The sequence below is a fragment of the Pteronotus mesoamericanus genome, unplaced genomic scaffold, assembly GCF_021234165.1.
Source record: "Pteronotus mesoamericanus isolate MK-2021 breed Mesoamerican mustached bat unplaced genomic scaffold, CSHL_Meso_final contig_657, whole genome shotgun sequence".
NCBI lineage: Eukaryota > Metazoa > Chordata > Mammalia > Chiroptera > Mormoopidae > Pteronotus > Pteronotus mesoamericanus.
This window is the reverse complement of record NW_026555229.1, coordinates 5,129,762-5,143,447: the sequence shown is the minus strand read 5'-3', so window position 1 is coordinate 5,143,447 and position 13,686 is coordinate 5,129,762. Positions and strand designations below refer to the sequence as shown.

The 13,686-nt window shown below is 37.7% G+C and overlaps 1 protein-coding gene across 4 annotated transcripts in view; it reads right to left on the bottom strand.

Annotated features, from left to right (window-relative positions):
* The window catches only part of BTRC (beta-transducin repeat containing E3 ubiquitin protein ligase), a 175,488-nt gene that overhangs the window by 7,437 nt on the left and 154,365 nt on the right, over positions 1-13,686 (bottom strand). For all 4 annotated transcript variants that reach the window (XM_054581387.1, XM_054581388.1, XM_054581390.1 and 1 more), the window contains 4 exons: positions 11,771-12,020; positions 10,661-10,779; positions 9,355-9,465; positions 7,853-7,931 (listed from right to left, as the gene is read on the bottom strand). In XM_054581387.1, coding sequence (XP_054437362.1) covers positions 7,853-7,931; positions 9,355-9,465; positions 10,661-10,779; positions 11,771-12,020 — 559 coding nt within the window. The remainder of the gene's footprint in view (positions 1-7,852; positions 7,932-9,354; positions 9,466-10,660; positions 10,780-11,770; positions 12,021-13,686) is intronic.

The following is a 13,686-nucleotide window of genomic DNA, read 5'->3' as shown; positions in this document are numbered from 1 at the left end:
TTAATTTGCATTTTTCTCTATGAAGTTGAAATAATTCCTTTCTATTCCGAGTTTGCTGAGAGTTTATCATGAATAGATGTTGGATTTTGCCACATGTCTTTTCTGCATCTATTGATATAATCATGTGAGTTTTCTTCTTTAGCCTTTTGATGTGATGGATTACATTAACTGATTTCTGAATATTATACCTGCTTTGTGTAAGTAGAGTAAGTCCCAGTTGGTTATGGTAAATTTTTTTATTCATTGTTGGATTTAATTTGTTAATATTTTGTTGAAATTTATCTTAATATAATTTACTTCATTTTATTGGCATATTATTACCTTTTAAATAACTTCAGAAATTTTCCTTATTATGAAATCACTAAACCTAAGGAGAGTAAGATCACACTTAAATCTGAAGCAAATGGTTTAAAATATCACCAAAAAATCCCACCTAATAAACTCATATTAATTATGAAATTGTGTGTTAGCCTATTAATTACATTAGTGTTTTAAAAATATTTTATTTTGAATCATGGTGAAAATCACATAACATTTACCATCTTATCCATTTTTAGGTATATAGTTCAGTAGTGATAAGTACATTCATTCTGTTGTGCAATTAATCTCCAGAACTTTGTCATAGCAAAACTAAAGCTCAATACCCAATGAACAATTTCCTCATTGCCCCATCCCTGCAACATCTGGCAACCACTCTTCTATTTTCTGTTTATATGTACTTAACCACTTTAGATACTACATAGTATTTGTTTTTTTTGTGACCGACTTGTTTCATTTAGAATAATATCCTCGAGTTTCATCTGTGCTGTAGCATATGACAGTATTTCCTTTCTTTTGAAGCCTGAATAATATTCTTGTGTGTGTGTGTGTGTGTGTGTGTGTGTGTGTGTGTGTATCACATTTTGTTTACCCATTCATCTGTTGATGGACACTTGAGTTGCTTCCACCTCTTGACTACTGTGAATAATACTGCTATGAATATGAATATGCAAATATCTCTTTGAGATCCTGTTTTTGATTTTTTGGATATACCGTATAATCAGAAGTGGGAGTGCTGGATCATATGGTAATTCTACCTTTTATATTTTGAGGAACTGCTATACTGTTTTCCATAGAGGATGTACCATTTTACATTATTTACAAGATGCAAATACACTCATAGATGAGCATCTGTGTGCATGAGACATATTGGTCTGTACTTTCCTTGTAATATTTTTGTCTGATTTTGGTATTAGGGTTATTCTGGCCTCATAGAGTAAGTTAGGAGGTATTCACTGTGCTTATATCTTCTGGAAGAGGTTGTAGAGAACTGGAATAATGTCTTCCTCAAACATTTGGTAGAGTTCACCAGTGAACTCATTTGGGTCTGTTGCTTCCTGTCTTAGGAGGTTATTAATTATTGTTTTAATGTCTTTAATAGGTATAGGCCTATTCAGATGATCTATTTCTTTTGATGTGAGTTGTGGAGGATTCTATCTTTTAAGGAATTGGTCCATTTCAAGGAATAGGGGTTATCCAGTTTGGGGCACAGAGTTGTGTTCATAGTATTTCTTTATCATACTTTTAATGACCATGAAATATGTAGTGATGCAAAGTTGTGTTTAACATTCAAAAATCAATGTAATAGTCCAATTAACAGAATAAAGGTAAAAATGTAAGACCATTTCAGTGGGTGTAAATAGGTGCAGGTAAGTGCTTTTGACAAAATCCAACTTCTCTTTCTAATAAAAACTCTCAGCAATCAAGGAACAGAAGGGAACTTCCTAATCCCTGATAATGTTTTTCTATGAAAAACCCATAGCTAACATGTATCTGTATACATGTATATATAAAATGGTGACAGATCAATGCCTTTTCCCCAAGATAAGGACATCCACTGTTATTAATTCTTTTGACCATTGCACTGAAAGTTTTAGCCAGTACAATAAAACAAGAAAAATAAAAGGTATACAGGTTGAAAAAAAAGTCAAAGTGTATTTCTATGTATTTGCAATAAACAATCCAGAAACTGAAATGTAAAAATCCCATTTACAAAGCATTAAAAATATGAAATACTTAGGATTAAATATGACAAAAAATGTATAAGATCTTTACACTGAAAGCTGTAAAACATTGCTGAGAAATTTTAAAAAGACCTAAACAAATGGAGAGAGATACACTGTTCATGGATCAGAAGACTCAATATTGTTAAGACATTGATTCCCTCCAATCCAAATTGATCTAGATTTAACAAAATCCCAATGAAAATCTCAGCATATTTTTTTGGGGGGGTGGGACCTACACTACTTGACTTCATGAGTTATTAAAAAGCGGCTGTAACCAAGATCGTATGATATTGGCATCAAGACAGACAGACCAAAAAAAAAAAAAAAAAAATCAATGGAACTAAGTCCATAAGTAGACACATATGGTCAATTAGTTTTTAAAAAAGCTGCAAAGGTAATTCAGAGGAAAAAGGACAGTTCTGAATAAATGATGTGGAATAACTGGATATCCATGTGAACTTTGAACCATACCTTGTACCATCCACAAAAGTTAACTAAAAATGAATCATAGACTAAAATGTAAAAACCAAAAATATATAACTTCTAAAAGAAAACACAGGGGAAAATCCTTGTGACTCTGGATTAGGCAAAGTTTCTTTTTTTCTTTCTTTTTTTAAAAGATATAATATCAAATAACACAAACCATAATAGACAAAGTTGATATATTGGGCTTAATCAAAATTAAGAATTTCTATTTTAAAAGATTTTTTTAAGGGGAATGAAAAAACAAGATAGGTATCCTGAATATGTAAAGAAATCTCAAACTTAATAATCAGGAAACCACTCAATTAAAAAAAATGGGCAAAAGATTCAAACAGGTACTTCACCAAAGTAGGTATGTGGATGGCAAATAACAAAACGATGCTCAACATTATTAACATTAGGGATATGCAGATTAAGACCACAATGAGCTACCATGAGACACTTATTAGAATCACTCAAATTAAAAAAGACTGTACAGTAAGTACTGGCAAGGCTGTGGAGTAACTGGAACTCTCATGCACTCTCGTACAATAATGTTAAATGGTATAACTACTTTGGAAAACAGTTTGGCAGTTTCTAAAGATATTAAACACACATTTACCATATGATCTAGCAATTCTGCTCCTAGGGTTTACCTAGGAGAAATGAAAGCATATGGTCACATAAAGACTTGCACATAATGTTTGCAGAAACTTTATTTGTAATAGCCAAAAATTGGAAACAATCCAAGTTTTCATCAACTGGCAAGTGGATAAATTGTGGTATAATCATACAATGGAATAATACTCAGCAATGAACTACTGATACATCAACAAGATAGGTGAATATCAAAATAATTACGCTTAATGAAAAGCAAAAAAAAAAAAACCCAACAACTCTTTTTTGATTCCATTAGTTAAACCCTAGAAAATGCAAACTAATAATTGACAGAAAGCAGATCAGTAGTTGCCTGGGGACTGGAGGGGTGGAGAGGGGGGAAGTAGGTGGAATGGGAAGAAGGGATTACATCAGGAACAAGAGGATAAGTTGATTGTCTTGGCTGAAGTGATAGTTTCATTGGTATGTACATATGTTACAATTAATTATAAAGTTATATACTTTAAATACGCCCACTTTACTGTATGTCAATTATATTTCAATAAATCTGTTTTTAAAAACCTAAGACAACTGAATAAATGAGGACAAGATTTGAAAACATTACAAAAAAATAACATGAAAAGATATTCTACATCATTAGTTATTACAAATGCAAATTAAAACTATAACCACTACACATTTAGTAAAACAGCTATAATTTAAAAAAAAAACAACCCCTGACAATACCAAGGGCTGTCAGGGATGTGGAAAAATGAGCCTCTCATACATTGTTAGTGGAAATATAAGGTGGTATGCATTTGTAAACTCCCAAAATGCCACTCTGAAAAGAACTTAGTCGTTCTTTTAAATATAAACATGCACTTATCATAGGAGCAAGAAATTGCTCCTATGCACTTCTAGGTGTTTACCCAAAAGAAATGAAAACAATAGGCACATACAAAAACCTGTGTGGGAACATTTTCAGTACCACCAAAAACTGGAAACATTCCAAATGTCCTTAAACTGGTAAATGAATAAACAAATTGGTTTATCCACAGAGTGGAATACTACTCAGCAATAAAAAAAGAACAAAGTACTAACATACGCAACAACATGGATGAATCTTAAAGTGATTACAAGCCAAAGGCAAAATGCTAAATACTGTATAATTTAATTTATGTGACATTCATAAGATAGCAAAAGTGCAGGAACAGAAATGAGATGAATAGTTGCTAGGGGTGATTCTATGGGACATAAATTTAGAGGGGTGTTGAAAATTTTCTATAACTTGATTATGGTATATACACATCTGAACGATCCATGTAAGTGCACTAAAGGGACTTCGTGACAAGATGGTAGCATAGGCAGACATGGCACCTCTTTGCACAACTCCAACAAAATTGCAACTAAAATATAGACCTATCATCACTAAGAACTGACAGAAATCGAGTTGAATGGAAGTCTGACAACTATGGAATTAAAGAAACCACATCCATCCAGACTGAGTGGACAGACTAGTGCTGTATCTAAGATTCCGTCAACCTGGGTAACACTGTTTGACCCACCTTGGAGATCCCCAGAGACCCTGCTGCACCCAAATTATGGGCCCACCCAAGCTGCTTTTCCATATGGATGGCTCATCTTGGCTCATGCTTCACAACTTCCTAAATTCTCTCAAACAAGCAACAGCTGGCCTCAGCCCCAGAACCGGAACTAGCAGCCTAGATTCACAGCTTGGCTTTGCCTGGGAATCTCCAAGCCCAGTACGAATAGCAGCTATCGCAGATTGCTTTATAACTTAAGCAGGGTGGTCCCAGGCAAAACACAGGTAGGGGCTGACCTTGGTATATACCACCCAGGAAAGCCCTGGGGCCAGCGCACTCAGTGGACAGCTACAGACCACAGTGGGGCACCAGCATCCTGCCCCGGCACAGCGGATCCCCTACGGAGGGCAGAGGTTGGTGGTCAGTGGTCAGAGCCAATCCTTGCAGCTGCCTGGCCTGGGTAAACCCCTCCCATGGATCTACCAACAGCAACCGATGCTCAACTACAAGAGGAGGATGTACTCAGCCCACATGAAGGGTGTACCGCCAGTATACAGCTTGGGTGATAGGGGAGGCTGTGCCACTAGACCCTATAGGACACCTACTACATTAGGCCACACTAACAAGACTCAGAGTCAAAGCAGCTCTACCTAATATAGAGAAACAAACAGAGGGAGGCTGCCACAATGAGGAGACAAAGAAACATGGCCCAAATGAAAGAACAGATCAAAACTCCAGAAAAAGAGCTAAATGAAATGGAGATAAGCAATCTATCAGATGCAGAGTTCAAAACACTGATTATAAGGATGCTTAAGGAACTTAGTGAGGACCTCAGCCATATAAAAAAGATCCAGCCAGAAATGAAGGATACACTAACTGATAAAAAGAACAATTTATAGGGAAACAACAGTAGAGTAGATGAAGCCGAGAATCAAATCAATGATTTGGAACAGAAGGAAGCCAAAAACAACCAATCAGAAGAACAAGAAGAAAAGAGAATTAAAAAAAAACCAAAACTGAGGGTAGTGGAAGCAGCCTGTGGGACAACTTCAAGTACTCCAACACTCACTTCATAGGGGTGCCAGAAGAAGAGAAAGAACAAGAAATTGGAAATCTATTTGAAAAAATAATGAAAGAAAACTTCCCTAATTTGGTGAAGGAAACAGACATGCAAGTCCAGGAAGCACAGAGAGTCCCAAACAAGATGGACACAAAGAGGCTCATTCCAAGACACATCATAATTAAAATGCCAAAGGTTAAAGATAAAGAGATGGGAGGAGGAGTGAAGGAGAATGGCTGAGAGGTGAGGGGATTAAGAAGTACAAATAGGGCCCTGGCTGGGGTGGCTCAGTGGATTGAGTGCCAGCCTTCGAACCAAAGGGTTGCTGGTTCAATTCCCAGTGCAGGGCACATGCCTGGGTTGTAGGCCTGGTCCCTGGTGGGGGGCGCGCGAGATGCAACCACACAGTGATGTTTCTCTCCCTCTCTTTTTCCCCTCCTTCCCTTCTCTGAAAATAAATAAATAAAATCTTTAAAAAAAAAAAAGAAGTACAAATAGGTAGTTACAGAATAGCTATGGGGATGTAAAATATTGTATAGGAAAGGGAACAAACCAAAGAACTTAATCACATGACCTGTGAACATGAACAATGGGGGGTGGACACGGGGGACTGCCTGAGGGAGTGGTAGGTGCAGATGGAGGAGAGCAAAGGCAGACAAATCATGACAACTGTAATAGCATAATCAATAAAATGTAATTAAAACAAAATAAAGTAGTACACTAAAAATGGACAAATTTTTCCATATGTAAAGTATGCTTTATTTTTTTAAAACATTTTTCCCCATTTAGTTTTTTCTTTTTTTTAAAGATTTTATTTATTTACTTTTAGAGAGAGGAGAAGGAAGGGAGAAAGGGAGGGAGAGAAACATCAATGTGCAGGAGATACATCGACGGACTGCCTCTTGCATGCTTCCTACTAGGGACCAGGCCCACAACCCAGTCATCTGCCCTGAAACTGGGAACAGAACCAGCAACCTTTTGGTTTGCAGGCCAGCACTCAATCCACTGAGCCACACCAGGCAGGTCTCCCCATTTAGTTTTCTTTGTTATTTTATTTATTTATTTTTTAGAGAGGGGAAGGGAGGGAGAAAGAGAGGGAGAAAAACATCGATGTGCAAGAGAAACACTGATTGGTTGCCTCTTGCATGCCCCAAACTGGAGACCAGCGACTGGGAATCAAACCAGTGAACTTTTGGTTTGCAGGCCAGCGCTCAACCCACTGAGCCACACCAGCCACGGCTGTAAATTATACTTTAAAAACCAGACTTACAGTAATGACAGTATGTATTTTTTTAAAATGTGTGAAATGTGAAGGTAAAGCATATTTGGAACTGAAAGAATGAGCTTTAAATCCAACAAGGAAGATAAAGAAATATGTCTCTCTTTTCCAGAGCAGAGACTGCCTACATGTTGAGCCCGGATTCAGAACACTGGGGCTTCAAATGCTTGCTCACATCTTTTCCCTGGCAAAAGACTCTGCCTTCCCCAGTGCCCCACCTAATCTTTTTCTAATGGAAGCAGCTTTTAACTTTAGGACATTTTCTAATCCAGGCCTTTGGCAAACAGCATGATGAAGAATTTAGTGCTTTCGAAAGTGACATTAGTCCTTTTGAGTCACTTTTTTTCAAAATGACAAGATGTTCAGGCAAGGGAGTATACAAGGAATAAAAAAGATGGGATTCAAGTTGCTGGCGGCAGCATGCCTTGAACAGTATGCAGAAATAGGGCCTGACCAGGGGGTTCATGCAGACTCCCATGGCACTTTTTGTAGGCACAGGTGTGCAGGTCCTCAGATTCTGGACAGGTTCCAGTTTGAGTAATTATGTTCCTTCTCCCTAAGTACCCCCTACTGTTTCTGGTGGATACAGAATTCTTATTCACTTCCTGTATTAAACTGATGTGTAGAGTTGCTGTGCAGCTGTTAAACAGCTGCCACATTTCTCTCCATATATAGTCTCTAAAGCACTTTTGGAAGAAAGGTGCTATATAAACATATTTTATTATCACGTATTAGTTGCCTTTCCACTTAGTAGTAGGTTTTGTGAGGTTCTAACTATCAAATCCAGATCTGTATTCTATAGCACATCACTGTTTAACCTCTTCTCCTTCCTACCCTCTAACCCCCTTTAAACAGCAAGACTTACCACAAGGGTCCGTAGACAGAGAGTCCCTGCAGGAGCCCGGGGGTCCAAAGCAGCTACAAGATCCCACACTTTAATTTTTCTAAAGATCAAAAAGGGGACAAAAGTCTTTGTTAAAAGCAAAAGTAAGGGAGCACAGGAAGAACAGAAAAAAGTCATGGCGATAAATATATATGGTGAATATAGTTTATATGATAAATGCAGCTCACAGGAATATATAAAAACTTTTTTATTTTGGAGACTTGGTTCTTATATTCGTTCTTGAATAGAGGTTATTAGTCTTAATAGGGGGAAATGGATGTGATTAACCTAAAAATGAGAAACAGGTTAGTTTTAACAAAAATGATAAAGATAGTGAATGGTAAAGTTACATCATACTTTGGAGCTAAGAGCATATTTTATACATTAGACCTTTTAATAATATAAGAGATCACTTAGACTAGAAGCCTATAATTCTGAGGCGTCTTCTTTTTTGGTCAGTTCTAAGAATGGCACAGGTCACATGTACCAGAGGACTGGGTCCATTTAAAGAATTCTGGAGGTTATATAAACAAATCCGCATATTTTGATTTAAATAAGAAAAGCTGAGCCCTTCCAAAAATTAATTACAGGTCATGTGTCCTCATGAAAAATAACAGACAAAACCCAAGAGAGGTGGGTACAGATCAAAACCATGGAAATGAGAAAACATAACCTTGGACCTGCTGGAACATGTCATTACATCCTGAACAATCTGCCAAGGGTATGAGAGTGATGGCTGACTCAAAGCAGAAGAGACAGGTCTGCTACACTTCCTGCCACTTGAACCATCTTAATATATCAGTATAGCCAGTTCATATGCTAAGATAAAGTTATAAAGTTAGTTTCTGATATTTAAAAAGCTGCCAATATGTGACTGTAGCTCTGTACTCCCCCAAATCAGGTACCTTGACAAGACGAAATGATAATGAGGCCTTCACAAGCAAATATACTTTTGTAAGAATTTACTCTGTGCTTGGCATTGCTAGACTTGGGGTCCATCCACAACATGAATGGATTCTATACACACTGGAAATTAGACTGAATAAAATAAAGATTGTTGAACTTATTGTAACTGAAATGTTAGAAGTGAAGGGAGCTGTACTTTCTGGAATCATTCAAAGGTATAAAAATTTAAGATCCTACCATACTAAGCCTCATAAATATCACTCTCCAATGTTTTAATTTATTAGTAAATCACTGTTTTATATGCATATCTTGTTATACTGGATTTGTCCAATTCTTTGTAGTATAGGGAAAAACAGACAAATATATAACCAAAACCCTCATACCAATAAAAGTCATGAGTAAGCAAGTGCAATTAAAAAATTGGGAAGAATATTTTGCAAAAGAGTAAACAAAAGAGAGGTGAACACCTAGATTTGACAAAAGAGCTGTTGTATTGTGTCCGTCTATAATTTAGAGATAGGGAAAGGCTAATTTAACATCCTGAGGCAGGGGGGATTCAGATGTAAATGCGAACTCACCCATCATAGGCCCCACTAACTATCCTCTTGTTATCAAATCGAATACAGCGCACCAATTCCTCATGGCCTTCTAATACTCGTAAACATGCACCACATTCTATGTCCCATAATCTGGAAAAGAAAATTGAGTCAAGTGAATTTTCGCTTATTCTTTCTGAAGGTTGGAATGTTAAAATACTATACTTCCATGTTTTTTTAAAAAATCCACAAAAATAGAATAAATCAACACCCAACAAAAATGTACTGCTTTCAATGTAATTTATTTCCTATCTGCCATATAAGTCAGGTAGAAATATGTATGATTTAAGTTCAAAACAGTATATATTTTCAAAGCACAATGTTTTATACAATTCTGTAACCAGGGTCTCCAAGGCATAAAAAGGATGAATTCAATGCACATAGCTGCCTGTGAAGAAAATGACCAGCTAAGAAAAGTAATGCTTCCTGAAATCACCAATAAAAATGAGATGAAAAAGGCAGGGAGAGCCCGCCCTCACAGAGCACGCCTGCCTCTCTCACTGAGGACACTCTCTGCTTTCACCTGCTGGCGAGGGCAGTCTTTCTTATATAATGGTAATGCAAAGTAAGTTCTCAAAAACTTTTACATAATAATATACAAAAACTATATGCTTTCAGACCAATCCAAATGATTTCTAGGAATGATAATCTCCTTAGATACAATAGCTCTATCTGTTGTTTCTTTAAATGGCGTTTTCATCCTGTCAGTAATTCTTTGAAGGAATAGAGAGGATTGATAAATCATCCAAATACAATTCATATCTGTGTCGTTCATTTTCATGAAGAGAAAACACCAGAAATACTTCAGTTTGTGAATTCTTTATCATTTCAAAGACTGGTAACTCTCTGGCCAATTAGGCAATGCTAAGAAAACAAAATGCACACTTTCTAGTAGGGAAACAAATTTTGTTTCTTTTTTTTTTAAAACAGTGGCAGAGAGAAACGGCCTTTAGCTATTTGTTAGCATTTTCCATGTAGACAGGTGAAATTTAAAGAGAAAGGCTTTCAACCTGAATCTACTTAACTCTCTTGCCCACTTCCTCATTCAGGCAGTACCTATTAAATAGGTCTATCCAATGATAAAACTATTATAGGAAGGAAACACATCAACAAAAGGCTATGCTGTGCTGCCTGTCTGCTTGGGGCAAACTTTTGACCTCCGAGAAGCTACAGAAAGGAAAAACATTTTATTATAAACATAACACAGTCGAAGATTTGTTTGAACTGCGCACAGAATGAATGGCAGGATAATATTGATCCCTTCTGGGCAAGGGCACCAGCCGCTCACCTGATAGTGTTGTCAGATGAGCCACTAACGACCAGCCTGTCTCTGTACTGCAAACAGGCGATGCCGCGTTTGTGTCCATTTAAGGTCCTTACAAATTCACAAGTACTTGTGTTCCATACCTGAAACAGAAAACGGCATTTGGCAACTGATTTATGCTTTCACTAGTTAAACACAGGGCAAGTGGAGTCTTGGAGAAGCAGAAAACAGGACTGAACCAAATCGACTTCTCAAAACAAACCAAACCAATGACAAGTGTGAATCACAGTAACATGGGGCTAATTTGCAGCTCGCTGCTATAATATGAGGATTCCTCAGATTGATTTACTCTCATGGTGTTAATCTGGTCTTACAGACAAATTTTCTTGAACCTAAATTTACCGCTGCCTTTTTTACACTCATCATTATTTATAGCACCAGTTGTCAATCTTTTTCATCTCATGGCACACAAACTAATTACTAAAATTCTGCAGCACACCCAAAAAATATTTTTTATGACCCGACAATAAAAAATTGGTATAATTTTGATTCATATTGAATCAAAATTATGGCTATTGTTGTGTTGGCTATTGTCATTTTTTAATTTGATAATTTAAGGGAAAAGGGGTCAGTCATCCTGATTAAATAGTCAGGTATTGCATGTTCTAAAAATTTTTGTGGCACATGGTTGAAAATTGCTGATTTATAATAATAAAATACCTAACCAAAATTGTCATAGAACTTCCCCTGACTGGTATAGCTCAGTGCCATCTGGCATCGTCCCACAAACCAAAAGGTCACTGGTTAGATTCCTGGTCAGGGCACATGCACGGGTTGCAGGCCAGGTCCCCAGCTGGGGGCATGTGAGAGGCAACTGATCAATGTCTCTTGCACGCAGATGTTTCTCTCCCTCTTTCTACCTCCCTTCCCCTCTCACTAAAAATAAATAAATAAAATCTTTAAGAAAACATTGCCACACAGATTGTCTCATTCATTACCTTTTTACACACAGACTAGTATATTAATGAAATACTAAATTAGCCTACAGTGGTGTTTCAATATGAAATAGTCCTTGGTCAGGTTTTCCCACATGAATTCCCCTAAAGTTGGGGACTTACTGAAAATGTCTTTTACCTTTATAGTCCTATCTCCAGATGCAGAAACAATGTATTTGTCGTCAAAGTCTACAACATTGACGGCCGCTCGGTGTCCGACTAGCACCCTCCGGAGGGTGATGTCAGTTGGGGAGGCCATATCCCATACAGCAATGGAACGGTCCTTGGAGCAGGTCACCATCATGCCATTATTGAAACGCAAGTGCAGAACTGCTTCACAATGATGAATCAACGTGTTTAGCATTTCACCTGTATTTACATCCCACACTCTGGAACAAACAACATTAAGAAGGCTCTCTGAGATTTTGATGGTACTGATGCTACGATCTATGACCAGTGTTTGATCACTGCTCTTCCCACCCCTCCTGCTCCATCTTCATAGGGAGTGCTACACCCTACCCTTCTTCTGCAGCTTAGAAGCTGAACTGAGGTACAGAATACAGGTGGACCACAAGGAACTGGTAGGTAGAGGGCTGGACTGGGAAGACTGGGAAAAGGAAGGAGATGGGATGCCGCCAATGTGAAATGCTTAAGGCGCACTATTTGAAATGTGGGCAAGTGTGAGGAGTAGGAATGAGGTAGCAGCCACCATCACCTACTCCTTGGATCCAGATCTCAAGATTATTATAAAACTTCTGACACTCAACCTGATGTCATCGATAAGATACGTTTAAAACTGGGAATCTGATTAATAATAGGAGCATTAGCGTCCTATGGATAGCCCTCAGAAACTAGAACTGATACAGGCCAAGAAGCTTCCATAACAGGCTGATTTAGTTAGTACTATGGATTTGAGTTTGATGATTCTGGATCTTGGATTTCACCACAGAGGTCAAAGCCCAAGGTTACCAGACCCTAAGCCTAAGACCTCACTTCTGTGCTTTGAATGGGGGTTGGGATCAAGAATAGCTACCCACTGTAAATATGGGCATCACAGCAGAGCATGGGACCCTTGGATAGCATGAGAATTTTGTGTGATGAGATACAGTATTTGACTTTGATTACTCTATTTTTGTATATTTACTCTGGCTTTTATAACACATTTCCTTTTCCAGTTTAACCCCCTTTTTCAGAAAATCATTTTTTCCTTTTTCCTATATATGATGATAGCCTCTACACTGTCTCAGCTTCCTTGAGGCACTCTACATGCACCAATAAATGTTAAATGTCGATAACTGTAAGAACTGAGTTTGCAATGCCTTTAAGTCAAAAGACAAGAAACAAGAACAGCCTTTTCTATTCACAGAGGATAACTGGGAATGGTAAACATTTAACTTCAGAGAATCTAACAATGCAGTCAACTGCTTTTTCCCCCCTACTTTAAAAAAAGTTACTTTTCATGCATTATGTTTGCTAAATTCTTTAGCTCGAGGCAAAATTCCTAACAGAGGTTTCCAGCAGTGCTTCTGGTACCCAGAACTCAAGCTACACTGGACTCCAGCAGCATAATGGCTGTGTCATCAAATCACTAATGCCTCTGGAAATTGAAGGCCCCTCCCTGAGTGAAGCTTGCAATTAAAAACTGCAGGGACAGCAGGGGAGGGGTTGGCAAAGAGAGCGCCGCTCACCTGCACACATTTTCGAGGAGAGAACGCACGCCTGCGCTGCGGCTATAACTGCCTGAAAGGCAGGCTTCGTTCCTGTCATGTCATTCCCTTGTGAAGTGGTTTTTGTAAGGAATGCAAGGTTTACCAAGTTTTTATAATGGATGATTCCCACAAATTAAAATAGACCGTGAGGTTTCTTAAATGTACAAAAATGTAAACTTACCTTAATCATTCCTAATTCAAGTTTTCTAGTTCTAGATTGACACAGTGATGGGGGGAGCTGATGGTTTATTCTTCTTTAGTTATGAAGTTTCAGAACTGTGTTCATGCAGATATATACAGTTACTATCTATGACAAAGAACAGAGCGGATCTGGTATTTCAGAGTT